Source organism: Sparus aurata, chromosome 1 (genome assembly GCF_900880675.1).
Source record: "Sparus aurata chromosome 1, fSpaAur1.1, whole genome shotgun sequence".
In the NCBI taxonomy this organism is placed as follows: domain Eukaryota; kingdom Metazoa; phylum Chordata; class Actinopteri; order Spariformes; family Sparidae; genus Sparus; species Sparus aurata.
In genome coordinates, this window is record NC_044187.1 from 27,970,025 (window position 1) to 27,985,738 (window position 15,714).

Here is a 15,714-nt window from a genome sequence, read left to right on the forward strand (position 1 = left end):
TTATAGTTGTAATGAAATGCAAATAATAAGCACAATAATGGCATAATTAACATATTTGTTGATATTATAAGACACTTTCAAGCAATTAAGCAATTTGTTAACAGTTCATAGACTGCATAAGAACATTTATTAAAGCCTTATGAGTTTCTAATGATTAAATGTTAACTTCACAATTAAGATTGTCTGAACATACTTTGAAATATGGATGTACATCCTTCAGTAATAACCATCAAGTATTCAATACTTAATTTCACTAACTTGACTAACTACCAGGCAACAGGGCCAAAGCCCCCTCCTTATAGTTTATTATTTTCTATATTTAGTAGTTTCTAAATCTTCTCAATCAAGCAAAATATTCCATTTGAAACATCATGTTTGTTAAGATCTCAGGGTAACTTATTGTTATACTGATGGATGGAGCAATCGGTGTGATTGTGTCTGAATTACTGAGATCATCATCTCAGTTTATTGGTGCTGTGTAATGGGAAACGTCACTTGTGAAGCACTGTGCGTTAACGTCTTGAGTTGAGCATAGAGTGGCTGTATTATGTGTAGCTCTGTGGGGCACCACTAGCTGCCATGCAACCTGTAGCTTTCTTCATTTGTAACCTCACAGATGTAGTCAAACATCTGGTGCATATTCTCATGGGCAGTTAAATGCAGTTGTTGATCAGATAGATGATATTGAGACAGCGGTGGCAGAGGGTACATGGTACATGGTCTTGCCGTTTCCTTGGCAGAAAACAGTTGGCTTCCTCAATTTGTCAAATCTGCAATTCAAAAAACAATGTGCCAAGTGTGATTGTGTAAAAGTATTTACAAAGAAATCTGGTCATTCTTTAGTGTCAGAAAAAATGTTTATTGAAGTAAATGGCAGCTGAATATTATTTTGAAAGTCTGTGACGCAATAGGAGAGTGTGCACTGCAGTGTGAGTCTGATAGAGAGAGAGAGAGAGAACCTCTGTTCCTCATATCATAAAGTGTGAATGCCTTCCTTCAGGAATTTTCAGATTCACTCAGACTCTTGTTGGAGAGTTGAACTGTTTTCAATAAAAGCTGGTAAGCTAAACTCACAACAACATGTCAATACAGGTTATATCCAAATGTTAAATTATGTGTGTTTGTGCAGCAAATGAAGCTGTATACACCACGTATGAAAAAAAAAATCTAGTTGCTCTGCAGTGCTACACAGCCACCATTGTGAGGCTTCAGACTCCCTGTTTCCTGTTCCCATTGGTAAGATTCAACTGCTTTCTTTCCTTGTTTTGTGGAAGTTTGTGGACACTGTTAAAATAATTCATGAAAATCTGTTAAATTCATGGACATTTCTTCAGATATAGTACAAATTTTCACATTGACTCCAGGGTGGTCTGATAAGAATTTGGTGGAAAAAGGTCAGAAGTCAAGGTCACTGTAACCCAGAGCCGGTCCATGGCTTTATGGGGCAGAATTTGATTTGGGGTCACCTGCCTATCAATATTAACCATATATTGTCCATACTCCATCGTGTGTCCATTGTACATTTAACACAACCATTATCATGGCTTACAGGTGAGCTGGAAAGTAACAAAATAAACCAGCAGACTTTCCTGTTTACTGTAAACAAGTCAACTATTTTAAAATGAAATCTGCAAAAATACAGAACAGTCAACTGCAAATAAATTGTTTCTTACATAAAAAGAATAAATGTTAAAGGAGAACTTCGGTGGATTTAAACATGCAGCTTCATTGCTCAAGCTACCCTTGACTTGCCAGTACCAAAGACGCGAACACATTTGGTCCAACCATTACAGCGCTGCGTGAACGGAGATTTAGCATCGACAGCTAACAGCATTGGAACATTGCAACAAACAGGTACGTGGCTGCTTGCACAAACACACGGTTTTAACTACTTTTTTATTCATTTTGAGTCATACGCGCTACAGTGCTGTGTTGTAAGGTCTGCTGATGTTGCATAACTTTTGGTGTGAGATGTGGAGCATGTTGAGACGCTTAAAACACAGTGTAAAGTTCTGACCCCATGCTGTTAGCTTTCAATGCTAAATCTCAGTTCACTGAGCTCTGTAATGGTAGGACCAAATGTGTTCGCGTCTTTGGTACTGGCAAGTCAAGGTTAGCTTGAGCAATGAACCTAAAACATAAGTAAAATGCAAATGTAAAAAATAATATACAACAATATGAAATGATTTAAAAAGAAACCTAAATAATGACATTAAATGAACTGGGTGACCAATTCTACCGTTAAAATAACAACAAAATACACTACTCACAAAAAGTTGTGATATCTGGCTTTTGGGTGAAATTTATGGAAAATGAAAAATGTTCACGCTACAGTGGTATCATATCATAAAAGTAGGGCATTTAAGTAGAAGCATGCAATGGTGATTTCTTCATCTCAAACAATCTATTGAAACAAAAGCCAACAACAGTGGTGGGTATACCACAACTAAAATGGTAACGTCTCAATAACTTTTCATGTGCCCTTGTTCAAGTCCAGTTATTGTCTGCTGAGGCATGGCATCCCACTCTTTTTGAAGGGCGGCCCTCAGATCATTGAGGTTCTGGGATACAAAGTTATGGGCCTGTCACTGTACCATTCACAAAGTGTAGGGATGTTCTGTATTTATTTATTATACATTCCTGGATGAGCATGATATCCTGGAAGTTTTCCAGTCTGGTTTTAAAACAAGGCATAGTACGGAGTCAGCTTTATTAAGAGTCTTCAACGGCATCCTCCTGGCGATTGACTCTGGAGACTACGTGATCCTTGTCCTGCTGGACCGCGTTTGAAACTGTGGACCACAATATTTTAGTGTCTCACTTGCAGCACCTAGTGGGCATTAGTGGTAGCGCCCTGAATTGGTTTAGATCAGGGGTACTCAAATACAAATCTTAAAGGGCCACAAAGATTTTTTTCAGTAACTCAAAGGTCCATGTATTGAGGTCGTCAGGCCACATGCAATAATACTGTAATATTCAAAACAAAATGTCCTTTTCATTCTAAACAACAAAATACGAACTAAAATAAAATGTAATTTCCATTTTAACATAAATTAAAATACATAGTTGAATATTTCCTCTTTTTGTTTACCATAAGATGATATGTAAGATGGTTGTGGGTTAATTCACGTCATTTGTTCTTTGATTAAATGGAGTTGAGTTTTAACAAGGATGATAAACATTTTGGCACCGTGAGTGAAATTTTAAGATTCTTTTATTTGTTTTTAAATCTTTAAATGGTCTCGCCCCGCCTTACCTCACTGAGCTGCTCCATCCCTACGCTCCTGCTCGGTGTCTCAGGTCAGTTGACCAGCTGCACCTGGAGGTACCGAGGTCTAAGCGGAAGCTCAGAGGGGAAAGAGCTTTTTCCATTGCCAGTCCCAAACTTTGGAACGTCCTCCCGCTCCATATCAGACAAGCCCCCTCACTGTCCATTTTTAAAACGCATCTTAAAACCCATTTTTATTCCTCGGCTTTCAACCCAGCATGAGACTCTGCTCTTGTTTTAGTGTTTTATTGTTTTTATTGTTTTTATTGTTTTAACATTTTTATTGTTTTATTGTTTTTATTTTTTGTTTCCTATGTTTTATGTTTCATGTTCTATTTCTTTTCATGAACAGCACTTTGTCCCAGCTATGGCTGCTTAAAGCACTTTATAAATAAAGTTGAGAGTTGAGTTGTATTGACTAGACACATCTGCCCACTGTAACACCACCACCACCAAAGGCTCGTCTGGTGACAACAGTAGCTGATGCATAGTGCTCTTCTTGACGTCTCCAACATCATTGAAAGCCATCATTTCTGCTCAACGTGAATCGACTATAATCAGAGGCCCACTTGTCCCTGATGTAAATGGTTTTGAATGGTCTGTCGTGACACTTGGGTGCCTCTCACCTCCCTTAAATCTGCCTGGAGTTGAGTGGCATTCATCATCCGGTTTCGCAGGGCACTGTTCACATTGAAGCAGTCATCAGTGTGGGATGTGGCCAATGGACATCCACTTTTATGCCTTTCTGTGACTCTTTCAGTTTCTCTGTATATCTGTTGCAACTTGCTGATGACACTCTGTGTGTGACACTCTAAGCTCAGTGGCCACTTCTGTCTGAGAACATCCTGTTTGAAGCCTCGCAGTGGTGAGGTACTGTTGATCAATTGTTAGGTGTCCTCTCGGTCTCATGATGTCAAAATGTGAACAGCATGATGAGGAGTTTAAATACCAATTCTAACTGAACCAAGAAATGTATTGGTCGATTCATGGATCAAACACCTGTTAAGCCGTTAAGCTCCTTGTTAGAGAACAGCAAGTTGTGCAGAAAGTGCTGAAACATTGAATTGTTGGACATGCACATTCAAAAGTTTAGAGAAGGTCACATTAAACGCATATTCCGGCGTAAATTTAATCCATGGTCTAACACACCGTGACACCGAGTAAGACCCCCCCACGAGAGATCAAGTTTTCCGACCGCTAGCTTATGTATGTAACCCACATGGTTACTAAACTCATTTATGTCATTTAAGTGTTTACCATGCCCCACCACAAGGTGGCGCATCAACCCTTGAGTCATTGCCATGATCACACAGCGCATGCTCACTCTGAACCAAGCCCCTGACTAGAGCACCCACCGACATGCAAGCTGACGAGCCCTGGTGAGAAAATATAGTATAGAAGCCGCAAACTGATTATAAATCCCTCTGAATCATATTACTAAGTGGTCACTTGCTTGATAGGAACAAGTCTTGTGTATAATGCTGGATAAGAGGAGCCGTGTGAGCCCTCTGAGAGAACTCTAGTAAGTGTGGCTACTACATGCTAAGAGGCTAGGCCTCATTGTGAGCTTGTTAATGTAGCTTGTAGTGTAAAAATGCCTTCCATTGAGATACTTTTCTCGAACCAATCGGAGCTACAGCAGTTTTTCCTAATGTTTAAACCCACCATGGTACTCTCTGTATCATTGTGAACCATGTAAACTGACTTTAAAAAGATCGCTAGCGAAGTTAGCGCAATACTAAATGTCGTATCTTTGTAAATAATCCACTGTCCACCAGGAATGTTTTTTCCCAAAAAGGTCTTTACTGAACCACTTGCAGCATATCACATGTACAACTCTGGCTACATGCCGTCAGCCCTCCACTTCTACTGCAGGCATAATATGAACCTTGGCCACTTAAACGGTCTCAGTCCGCCCTCTGCTGGACTCTTATAGATACTTCAACAAAACACCCATGCAGGGAGTATCACTGTAACCCATGTCAATAGTTAAGTATGCAAACATCAAATGATTAGCTGCGATACCACACTAATGCTAATTGCAAGTGGTGCTGCCACTACGCTAGCTCAGGCAGTGGCGTAAGTATCAGCGGTGCAACCGGTGCAGCTGCACCGGGGCCCAGACGCCGCCATGAAGGAAGAAAGAAAAAAAAAAAACAGCTGTCCAGAATTGCCACAGGCCCTGTTTTTGTGAATGAAATAGCTGGGGGTGGGTCGGTAAGGTAACGCTGAGTGTCCTTGATGCCTGTCAGTCATGATGAGTCGGTCTCGTCGCCTTTCTGATGTGTCTGCAGCTGAGCATCATACCGTACAATACCAAATAATAGTTGGGGCATTTATTTGTTTCAATCACTTAACAGACCTGGGCCTGTATTCACAAAGACTTTTATCTTAACGGTAGGAGTACTCCTAAACCGGACTAAAAGTTTTTATGTAGGAGTTGTTTCTTAAAAGTAATTCACAAAGCCGCTGAGACCTACTTTTTGTTATGAAAACAGTGAACTCCTAAACTAGATGTAACTCTCTGTTGCTATGGATGATGTCATTTTATAAGCACACACTTAGAAGCGGTGACAACGGTGATTGGTTGTTTAGTGACAGGGCAGCCCACTGAAAAGTCATTTAGGCTACGCAATGTATGAAGTGAAAATAAGGAAGTTGCCTACATGTCCATGACAAAGCCTATAAAAAGGTATTGAATAAAGAAATGTATTTATGTGGAGAATTAAGTGCCCCCCCCCAAACAAAAACGCTTCAGACAAAAATGACAAATTAGAAGATTGCGATGAAAAACGTGAATTGCCAATAAAAGATGCATTTGCTCGAAAAACTGCGTCAAACCACTCTCCATTAAAATTCGTGAATCGTGTGTTCATCCGGTATATTGCAACATGCGTCAAAGACAATTTGTGTATTGATGGAATGCAACTTCTTCCGATTGACAAAAGCCCTATTCGCACGGGACTAGTATAACCTGGAGACCTCCAGTAATTTGTAATAATTGCGGAGGTCGTCTGTGATCTTAATCCCATGCAAATCTGCCATGTCCGTAATTTGTAAAGTAAAAATTCCACTGCAAATTAACTACGGAGGTCATTTAATAATATTAGTCCCGTGCAAATCGGCATCTCTGTGATTTGGCGTTGTTTTTTGTTTTTCTTAAGGTTTTTTGTGTTTTCCACTGCCTTTTTCCCGGTGAAGAATTTTGGAGGCTGCTTTGGGAATTATAAATTAAAGTTTTGACAGCATTTTGGGTGCAAATTCAGGAGGCTCATCAGAAGAGCGAAATCTCGAAAGATGATCAGATGGATTACATGCATGGCAGCATGCAGTAAGGAACATTTTTCCATCTTTCAACAGGCTCACCAGTTATTATATTAAAAATATCCATATCTAACCGTTGTGCTGCTCCAGCAAGGGCTCCGGTGCGATCGACCCGGGGGATAATGTCAGTGAATTCGAGTTAAAACACAGACTTTGCTTATCCTGTGCGAATGCGCAGCATGAAACACGGACGTGGTGGGATAATTTCTAAATCATTTGAGGTCCCCAGTTAATACTAGTCCCGTGCGAAGAGCTGCATTTTCCCCGTAGCCAAATACCGGAGTGTTGCCAAACATTTAAACTCTGGCGTTATTGGATTGTTTCGGTTGGTTGGGGATGTCAATGCGTCCCTCACCAACTCAACCACAACTTCAATCCCTAATTCCCTGTCATTTAGCCTCTCCAAAACATGCAGCTGTGACCAGGTCTTAGCGAGTTAGGAGTCCTCTGGACTACTTCTAAGGTCTCCCAGACGTAGGTGCTACTTTTAGGCTTAAAATGTTTTGTGAATAACTCTTATTTTCAAAAATTAGGAGTCCTAAAGTTACAACTGATACGGCCATTATTTTTAGGAGTTGCTCTTAAATTCGCCAGTTGGAGCTACTTTTAGCCTTAAGATTCTTTGTGAATACGGGCCCAGGCATTTATTTGGGACCAGGCGGCAATTTGTGACAGGCGTTTAATTCCTTCCTCTCGAAAATCCGGGATGAAAATGTCACAAACTTTGCCAGCTTCTCTGTGAATTCTCTGGCATCCTTCTGCAAGTGAAGTTGTTGCGGCGGAGGAAACGATTCAGCCAACCAGCACTCGCTGCAAACTCTTCATCTCTACTGTCACTCACCTTGGCGTACATTTGTTTCGCCATCACCCGGATCATTTTGCGGGACACTCTCTCGTGGCGTGCCCGTTTGCTGATAACTTAACCCCGCATGTTTATGTCAAGCTCCTCGCTCGCCTTCTTCCTCCCTCCACCAGGCAGCCTGGCCCTGTGGCTGTCCTCCTCGGACAGACGCTGAAGCTCAGTTTGATTTTTCGCCAATCTCTCACTCTCTTGGGGTCGACAGAGAAACGTCTAGGCGCAGCAGAATAAATAAATGAATAAATAAATACAAATAAAATAAAAAAAAACGCTGTCCATCGGCCCATTATTGATTGGCCCACCGGGAAAAACCCCATTACTCCCGATGGCCAGTCCACCCCTGCATTAGCAGTTCTCTCGAGTGGCTGTGCGTGAGTCCAAGCATGTGTGTGTGTGTGTGTGTGTGTGTGTGCGTGTGTGTGCGCACGCCTGTGTTTAGGGGCACAAAAAAAATATTTGCACAGGGGCCTATCACCATGATGTTACGCTACTGAGCTCAGGTATTATCTGTAATGTGTAACGTGAGTGCTAACGGGTAGCTGGATAAGCTAATGTGCTGCTACTGCGATTTATGAGAGAAATAGAGACAGGAGATGATATTTGTGTTTTTTGTAATAAGATGCCAGGTTGTGATAATTATTGTTTTCTGATAACTGAGATGTATATAATGTGTTTTATTGCACTGAAGTTGTTTAAATATTCATGTTGGTTAAAAAAGAGCTATTTAATACTGTTCATTTATGGTTAAAAAGATTAAAGAGATAAATGTGTTGCAGTTAAAAGGATAAATAGTGAATAAAAGAGCTGTTTAAAAATATAAATAGTGCTTTATGAAGATAAATAAGTGCATTTATGTTAAAATATAAGTTCATGGTGAACAACTGTCATGGTAAAAATACTTATACTGTACTGTAAATGTGTAGAGACTCATTTAAATTGATTTAAATACTGTATATCCTGCATCTGGATATAGATATGGAAGATATTTAGATTGAAACGTGAAAGTAGAGTGATATCATTTGATTGAATAGAGAGTAATGGTTATGTTTCTACACTTTATGTGTAGATTGTTTTTTTGATTTGCCAGAATAGGAATTGATTCAGATTCCGAGCCCGTGGAGGTTCGGTGGCGAGCTGGGAAGGATGAGTGACTCGGACGGAGTGGAGAGCAGTGTGGCCAGCCGTGGATCCCACTCTGAAGGACCTCAGACATCATATTATTTCACTCGTTGATACAGATAAGAAAATAACACAAAACCGGGTAGCAGTTATATGAACAGAACATTACACACACACCCAACAGAACAGAACTGGGCCCGTATTCACAAAGACTTTTATCTTAACGTTAGGAGTACTCCCAAATGGGACTAAAAGTTTTTATGTAGGAGTTGTTTCTTAAAAGTAATTCACAAAGCCGCTGAGACCTACTTTTAGTTATGAAAACAGTGAACTCCTAAACTTGAAGTAACTCTCTGTTGCTATGGATGACGTCATTTTATAAAAGGACACACTTAGAAGCGGTGACAACGGTGATTGGTTGTTGAGTGACAGGGCAGCCCATTGAAAAGTCATTTAGGCTACGCAATGCATGAAGTGAAAATAAGGAAGTTGCCTACAAGCCCGTGACAATGAAAAGATATTGAATAAAGAAATGTATTTAGGAGGAGAATTAAGTGCACCCCCCCCAAAAACAAAAACACTTCAGACAAAAATGACAAATTAGAAGATTGCGATGAAAAACGTGAATTGCTCGAAAAGCTGCGTCAAACCTCTCTCTATAAAAATTCGGGAATCGTGTGTTGATCAGGCCATTTCGCAACAATGTCCAGTATATTGTAAGATGCGTCAAAGACAATTTGTGTATTGATGGAATGCTACTTTTTCCGATTGACAAAAGCCCTATTCGCACGGGACTAGTATAACCTGGGGACCTCCGGTAATTTGTAATAATTGCGGAGGTCGTCTGTGATCTTAATCCCGTGCGAATTTGCCATGTCCCGTAATTTGTAAAGTAAAAATTCCACCACAAATTACCTACCATATTTCACCAAGGTCATGTGATAATATTAGTCCCGTGCGAATCGGCATCTCTGTAATTTGGGGTTGTTTTTTGTTTTCTTAAGGTTTTTTCTGTTTTCCACACCTTTTTCTGCCTTTTTCCCGGTCGAGAATTATGGAAGCTGCGTTGGGAATTATAAATTAAAGTTTTGACAGCATTTTGGGTGCAAATTCAGGAGGCTCATCAGAAGAGCAAAATCTCAGAAGATGATTAGATGGATTACATGCATGGCAGCATGCGATAAGGAACACTTTTTCATCTTTCATCAGGCTCACCAGTTATTATATTAAAAATATCCATATCTAACTGTTTTGCTGCTCCAACAAGGGCTCCGGTGCGATCAACCCGGGGGATAATGTCAGTAAATTAGAGTTAAAACACAGACTTCGCTTATGCCGTGCGAATGCACCGCAAGAAACACGGACGTGGTGGGATAATTTCTAAATCACTTGAGGTCCCCAGGTAATACTAGTCCTGTGCGAAGAACTGCATTTTCCCCGTAGCCAAATACCGGAGTGTTGCCAAACATGTTAACTCTGGCGTTATTAGATTGTTTCGGTTGATTGTGAACGTTATTACGTCCCTCACCAACTCAACCACAACTTCAATCCCTTCACGGTCCATCCGACATCGTTTTAATAATTCCCTGTTATTTAGCGTCTCCAAAACATGCAGCTGTGACCAGGTCTTAGCGAGTTAGGAGTCCTCTGGACTACTTCTAAGGTCTCCCAGACTTAGGTGCTACTTTTAGGCTTAAAATGTTTTGTGAATAACTCTTATTTTCAAAAATTAGGAGTCCTAAAGTTATGACTGACACGCCCATTATTTTTAGGACTTGCTCCTAAATTCGCCTGTTAGGAGCTACTTTTAGCCTTAAGATTCTTTGTGAATACGGGCCCTGAACACTTAACACTTTTATTTGAACTTTTTCTTTTTCTTTTATTTTTTGATGGAAGAGCTCTATTTGTTTTGTATTTTTTATTTTTCATACACTGCCAAAAATAGACTTGTGAAAGGTAACAAATTGTCAACTTTCCATGTCACGTTCCCTCATTTGAATAATTCAGAGGTCCAACTCTTCAAACCTAGAAAGAGTGTGGTGTGTTTCTTCTAGTTAGGCTAAGAGCTACATGTAGTTTTAGCAACCTCAGAAAAGACCGCACGATAGCGATACACTGCAGTCTATGCCTCATACAAGAAACCGCCATCAAAAAGCCAGAACAGATAATGCTCAAAACAGCCCCAAACTTCAGCAACAGTACAAATAGGGTCCCAGCACATAGTTTGAGACATCAAACATCTGCTCGCTTTGCAGATTGCTTTACAACTCACCACTCTCCTGCAGCAGCTAGGTCATTTTGGGGAAGCCCTGAAGAGTCGATCACCGAGAGCAGTTGAGTTCTGCCCCTCAAGGATGAACATGTATGATAATTACTCCATGGAAATGCAATCAAAATTCATATGTGTCTTGCCTACCAGTTTATAACACTTATTATCGAGAGCTGACAGGGAAAATTACGGAATAGAGCATTTCTAACTGCATTCGGTAATCGACTCGTCAGGGCTTCCCCACAACAAGCTGCTGCAGGAGAGCAGTGAGTTGTATGAAATCCGGCATTTTTGTCTTTTGTATGGTAAGCACTGATATAACATATGTTTGACATTTCAGGAACTCTGCCCTGCTGGCAACCGCTTAGTTCCCTTATTGCTTGGGCTGTCCCTGCTGTTACCTCAAATGTTTTGCCATAACTCAATAATTGATAAAATAGTTAGGATTTGATTTTAGATTTGACATAAAATGTCTGATTGAATGAAATGATAAAGTTATGACATTTCATAGTCTGAAGGTCAGAGGTTAAATGTACTGTGACATCATGATATTCTGCAAAAATGTTCTGGCCATTAGTCAAAGCAGCTTGACTACTGCGTGGAGGCATACATCCTCATTGCAGCAGTTCTATTTAGATGTATTACTCAAATCCAAAAATGGTGAGCCATCAATACCAGGGTCCACTGTGATGAACTTTTTATGGATTCAGCTTGAGCAGCAGGACTGACTTGCACTTCGCTGCTTCTCTGCATATGCTGCAATAAGAGAGCTTAACACTGGAATCTCAAAACTAAATGGTGTTGGTTAATATCATAGACACTGAGACAGTTGCCCCAGGGTGTATTTTCTTTCATTTTTTTTAGCAATTCGGGCCAATTTCCTTTTGATGTAGTCCTTTTTGCTTATGTACTTTGAGTGTGTGTGTGTGTGTGTTAAACAAGTTAAAGTTGACAGGCTTTTATGCATCTGAAGTTGCTTTAATACATAATCATCAAACCAAATCAACTGAGTTCAACTCATTGATCATCCATCCTTCTCTAGAAATTGCTTGTGCTTTGTTCAGCATCCAACTGCATACTGGAGTTATACTCTACTCTTTTACGGCAGGCATACCTGGCTCTTAAAGGGGGTGGGAGATGACAATCTGATTAGTTTAGTTATTTTTACAAGTTGGCGGGCCCATGTCTGACCCATTCACAACGCTGCAACTGTCCTGAACCAGTACTTGGTCAAATTCTCTCTCGAGACAAATTTAAATGACTACCTACAAATTCAACTTGTTTGAATAGGTGAGATAATACTGGGAAGGATCTTGGGAATAATCCGTCTATTAACATTTTTTGCTGGTCACATATTATAATGAAACCGTCTACTACAACCCAATGAGCACCAACCAGGATTTCAGCGCTCATTTCTGATTGAAAACTGGGTTATATTCAGTCGCATTGATGAATTTGTACATAAATGACTACTTTTTCGTGTATGTGATTTTCTTGCAGGACCAATTTAGCCAATAAAACGGCATCATCTCCCTTACACATTTAGGGAGTTAGTTTTATTTTCCATTTGCCAGAGGTTAATTTGTATAACACAAAGACAATACGACTAAACTCACAATATTTAATCAATGCAGTTTCACACTGTAACATGTGCAGTTCTTATGTTTCAAAGCACTGAAAGTTTTACACAATCAGAATTAAAACAATTTAAAATAAGTGCATTCCTTTGAGTTTCACTTGGCTTGGCATCCAAAGATTTTGACCACTTCTTCCAGGTCTTCCATACCCAAACAGGTAGGTCTGTAATTGACATTCTGACACTCTGCGTTTGTTGGCCAGTACTCGATCCAGGTTCTCTCACCAAGTATATACTGAAACCTGAGGAGAGCAAAGTGCAAAATACATTAGGTCTCCATGACATCTGGAACTGGAACATAAATATGAAATACCCTCCAAAAAAGTCTGCCTTTACTTACGCTATCAAGAAGAAGACATTTATATCCCATACCATACATTGTACAACATAGTGAATTGCATTGAACCCATCCCAAGTGAGCGGTGGGCAGTGTGCACCCAAGGACCAACTCCAGATCTTAGCCAGTGATGGCTAAGCAATGACGGGAAAATGGTGAGCGTTCTGATGGTGGGGGAAACTGTACCACCCACTGGAACACAAGCTGGGGGTTAACAGAACTCCAAACCATCAGGCTGAGACCATGTCGACAAAGACAGAGGGGAGGGAGAAGGAACAGAAGCACATCAGGGGAGCACTTTAAGCCTGTGGCTACCAAAACTGGATCTTTGTCAAAACCTCTGAAAGATCAAGGAGACGAGAAAACATAACAACATTGCCATTCTCTATGTCTGGGGAACATCTGAGGATCTTTAATAAACATCATACCCCAGTTCACTTTAAACCTGCCAACACAGGCAGAAACTTGTCCACCCTAAGGACAAAACTCCCAGGCATAAATAGAGTAATGTAGTTTACCCTGTTCAATGCAGCCAGGATTGTACATTGTACAATTTGTACATTGGGGAGACAAAACAACCCCTCCATAAACAAATGGCACAACACACGAGGGCCAACTCCTCAGGTCGAGACTCTGCTGTCCACTTACATCTGAGGGATTTAAATCATTCCTCTGAGGACAACAATATAAACAACTTGGCCAGAGAAGACAAGTGGTTTGAAAGAGGAGTAAAAGAATCCATCTCCGTCAAACTGTCATTGAACAGAGGAGATGGTCTACGACATTACTTATCACCCACCTACAATACAGTACTCGGAGTTCCCTCCCCAGACAGCTGAAGAACCGAGAGATGAAACTTCTTCAAGAAGCTGAAACACATCCAGTTGCCTACGATATAGCACTTAGAATTACCATGACCTGGAGGACTGAGAACCTTCATCAACAGATTGTGTTTATTTAGTGTCTCTTTTCAATTTTTGTGCTTCTACTTCTACTATAGTGCCTGTATACCCCTTATTTGAGTCCATTGCTCGACAAATCAAGGGCCCAACTCCTACTATTCTGGCCACTATCTATCAACCACCCAAGCCGAATTATGCCTTCCTACAGGTATTCTCTGCCTTCCTTACAACCTTATGTTCTGTGTCCCCAAACTTAAAGTGAAACTCTTGCCAAAAAGCAACCTAGGCTTTATTTGTGATTGAATATGAGTCAAACCTTCGTGTAAAAGCATAATTACGACGAGAGAGGCACTTTTAAGATTTATTTTAGTTTAGTTTTCGGGCAAACTCATTTTCAATGGAGTGCGGGGGCACTGGTACACTGGCATCAAAATCGCTATTTTTAAAACACTAAGAAAGGCTCGACCAACACTTTTTGTCTGCCATGACGGCAGCGCGTCGGAGATAAAGCGGCTAAGGTGAGTTGTTCAAAAACCTTATACAAGGTACACACCTCCAATACAAGGATCCCTCCACTGGTAAGCCTCAGCTTCATCCATTCCTTTTGCCCCCACTTCATAATTGTTTATGTCATGTTGACTTGTCTTTTAGTAGTATGGTGTTTAGTTAAAATAAAGAATTATTGTTAAATGGAGTAAGTATTGCAAACCTCTGTGCTTCCAAATGTCCGTTTTAGTCCAAGGTATAAGTATTATTCCTTGGGTGAAATTCCCAAGGTGGCGTTGTTGGCTCCTCAATTATACTAGTTTCCTGGTCAACCTTTTAACCGCTCGCCACACTAGCAAAGCACAACCCCTTCTCCATGTCCATCAACAATTCCACTGTCCCACCATCACCTCAGGTAGAGAGCCTGTCTGTCATTGGGACGGCACCTTAACCCTTGAAGGCCATCAGTAATTTTTCCCGATCTGCATACTTCCATCTAAGCAATATCAACCGCCTCCGTCCCTTACTCACACCAACCTGCACTGCTATTCTCATACACACCCTCATTATATCTTGCCTTGTCTACTGTAATTCTCTCCTCCATGGTCTTCCTCGGAAATCACTCCATAAACTCCAACTGGTCCAGAACGCAGCTGCCCATATCATCACCAGAACTTCCTCGGCTGAACACATCACTCCGGCCCTGCAGCAACTCCATTGGCTCCCTATCAAATCCTGCATTGATTTCAAGATTATACTGCTCACTTTCAAGATCCTTCATAACCTGGCACCATCATATCTCGCTGAATTTATCCATATCCACACACCCTCCCGCACGCTCCGATCCTCTTCTACCATCCAGCTCTTTGCCCAATCTGCCAACCTAACCACCATGGGGTCAAGAGCTTTCAGCCAACTGCCCCGAGCCTCTGGAACTCTCTCCCACCAGACATTCACACTTCTGACACTGTCTCCACTTTTAAATCCCACCTGAAAAAACACTTATTCCGAGTGGCCTACTCTGTATCAGACTAATCATATAAGCACACTCGATTCTCTATTCCACTCTATAGCATTATTCTCTTCCCTGAAGCTCACCCCTGTTTAACCCGGCAGAGTTGACTTCCTGTTTGGTGAGGATTGCAGAGTCTGAATTCTGTGCCAAGCTCCTGGCACTATGTAATTGCATCTTCTTATTTATTTATTTATTCGTCCTCATTTGCACTAAATTGTCTCCTGTTTTTGTTGTACTGTTTATTGTTGTGGTATCCTTGAGTGCTTTGAAAGGCACCTTTAAATAAAAATGCATTATTACTGTGGTTGAGTATGCTGCGTAGTTAATTTTTTTTTCCTTTTATGTTTATTGTTAAACTTTATTGTTAATATTTCCGAGTTTGTTAGCCTGTCAATCAGATTCAGGATCAGAGTGTTTTATTTTGAAAATTGACAGGATGCGTTTCCGCTGTCTGACTTTCTGTCTGGGTTGATTTGCTCTGTGCAAAATGACATGGTTG

General features: G+C 40.7%; 1 protein-coding gene across 1 annotated transcript in view; it reads right to left on the reverse strand.

Moving 5' to 3' along the window:
- Positions 1-12,376: 12,376 nt before the first annotated feature.
- LOC115582857 (complement C3-like) overlaps positions 12,377-15,714 on the reverse strand; it is a 40,490-nt gene continuing 37,152 nt past the window's right edge. The window contains exon 43 of the mRNA XM_030419081.1: positions 12,377-12,717. Coding sequence (XP_030274941.1) covers positions 12,573-12,717 — 145 coding nt within the window. The 3' untranslated portion in view covers positions 12,377-12,572. The remainder of the gene's footprint in view (positions 12,718-15,714) is intronic.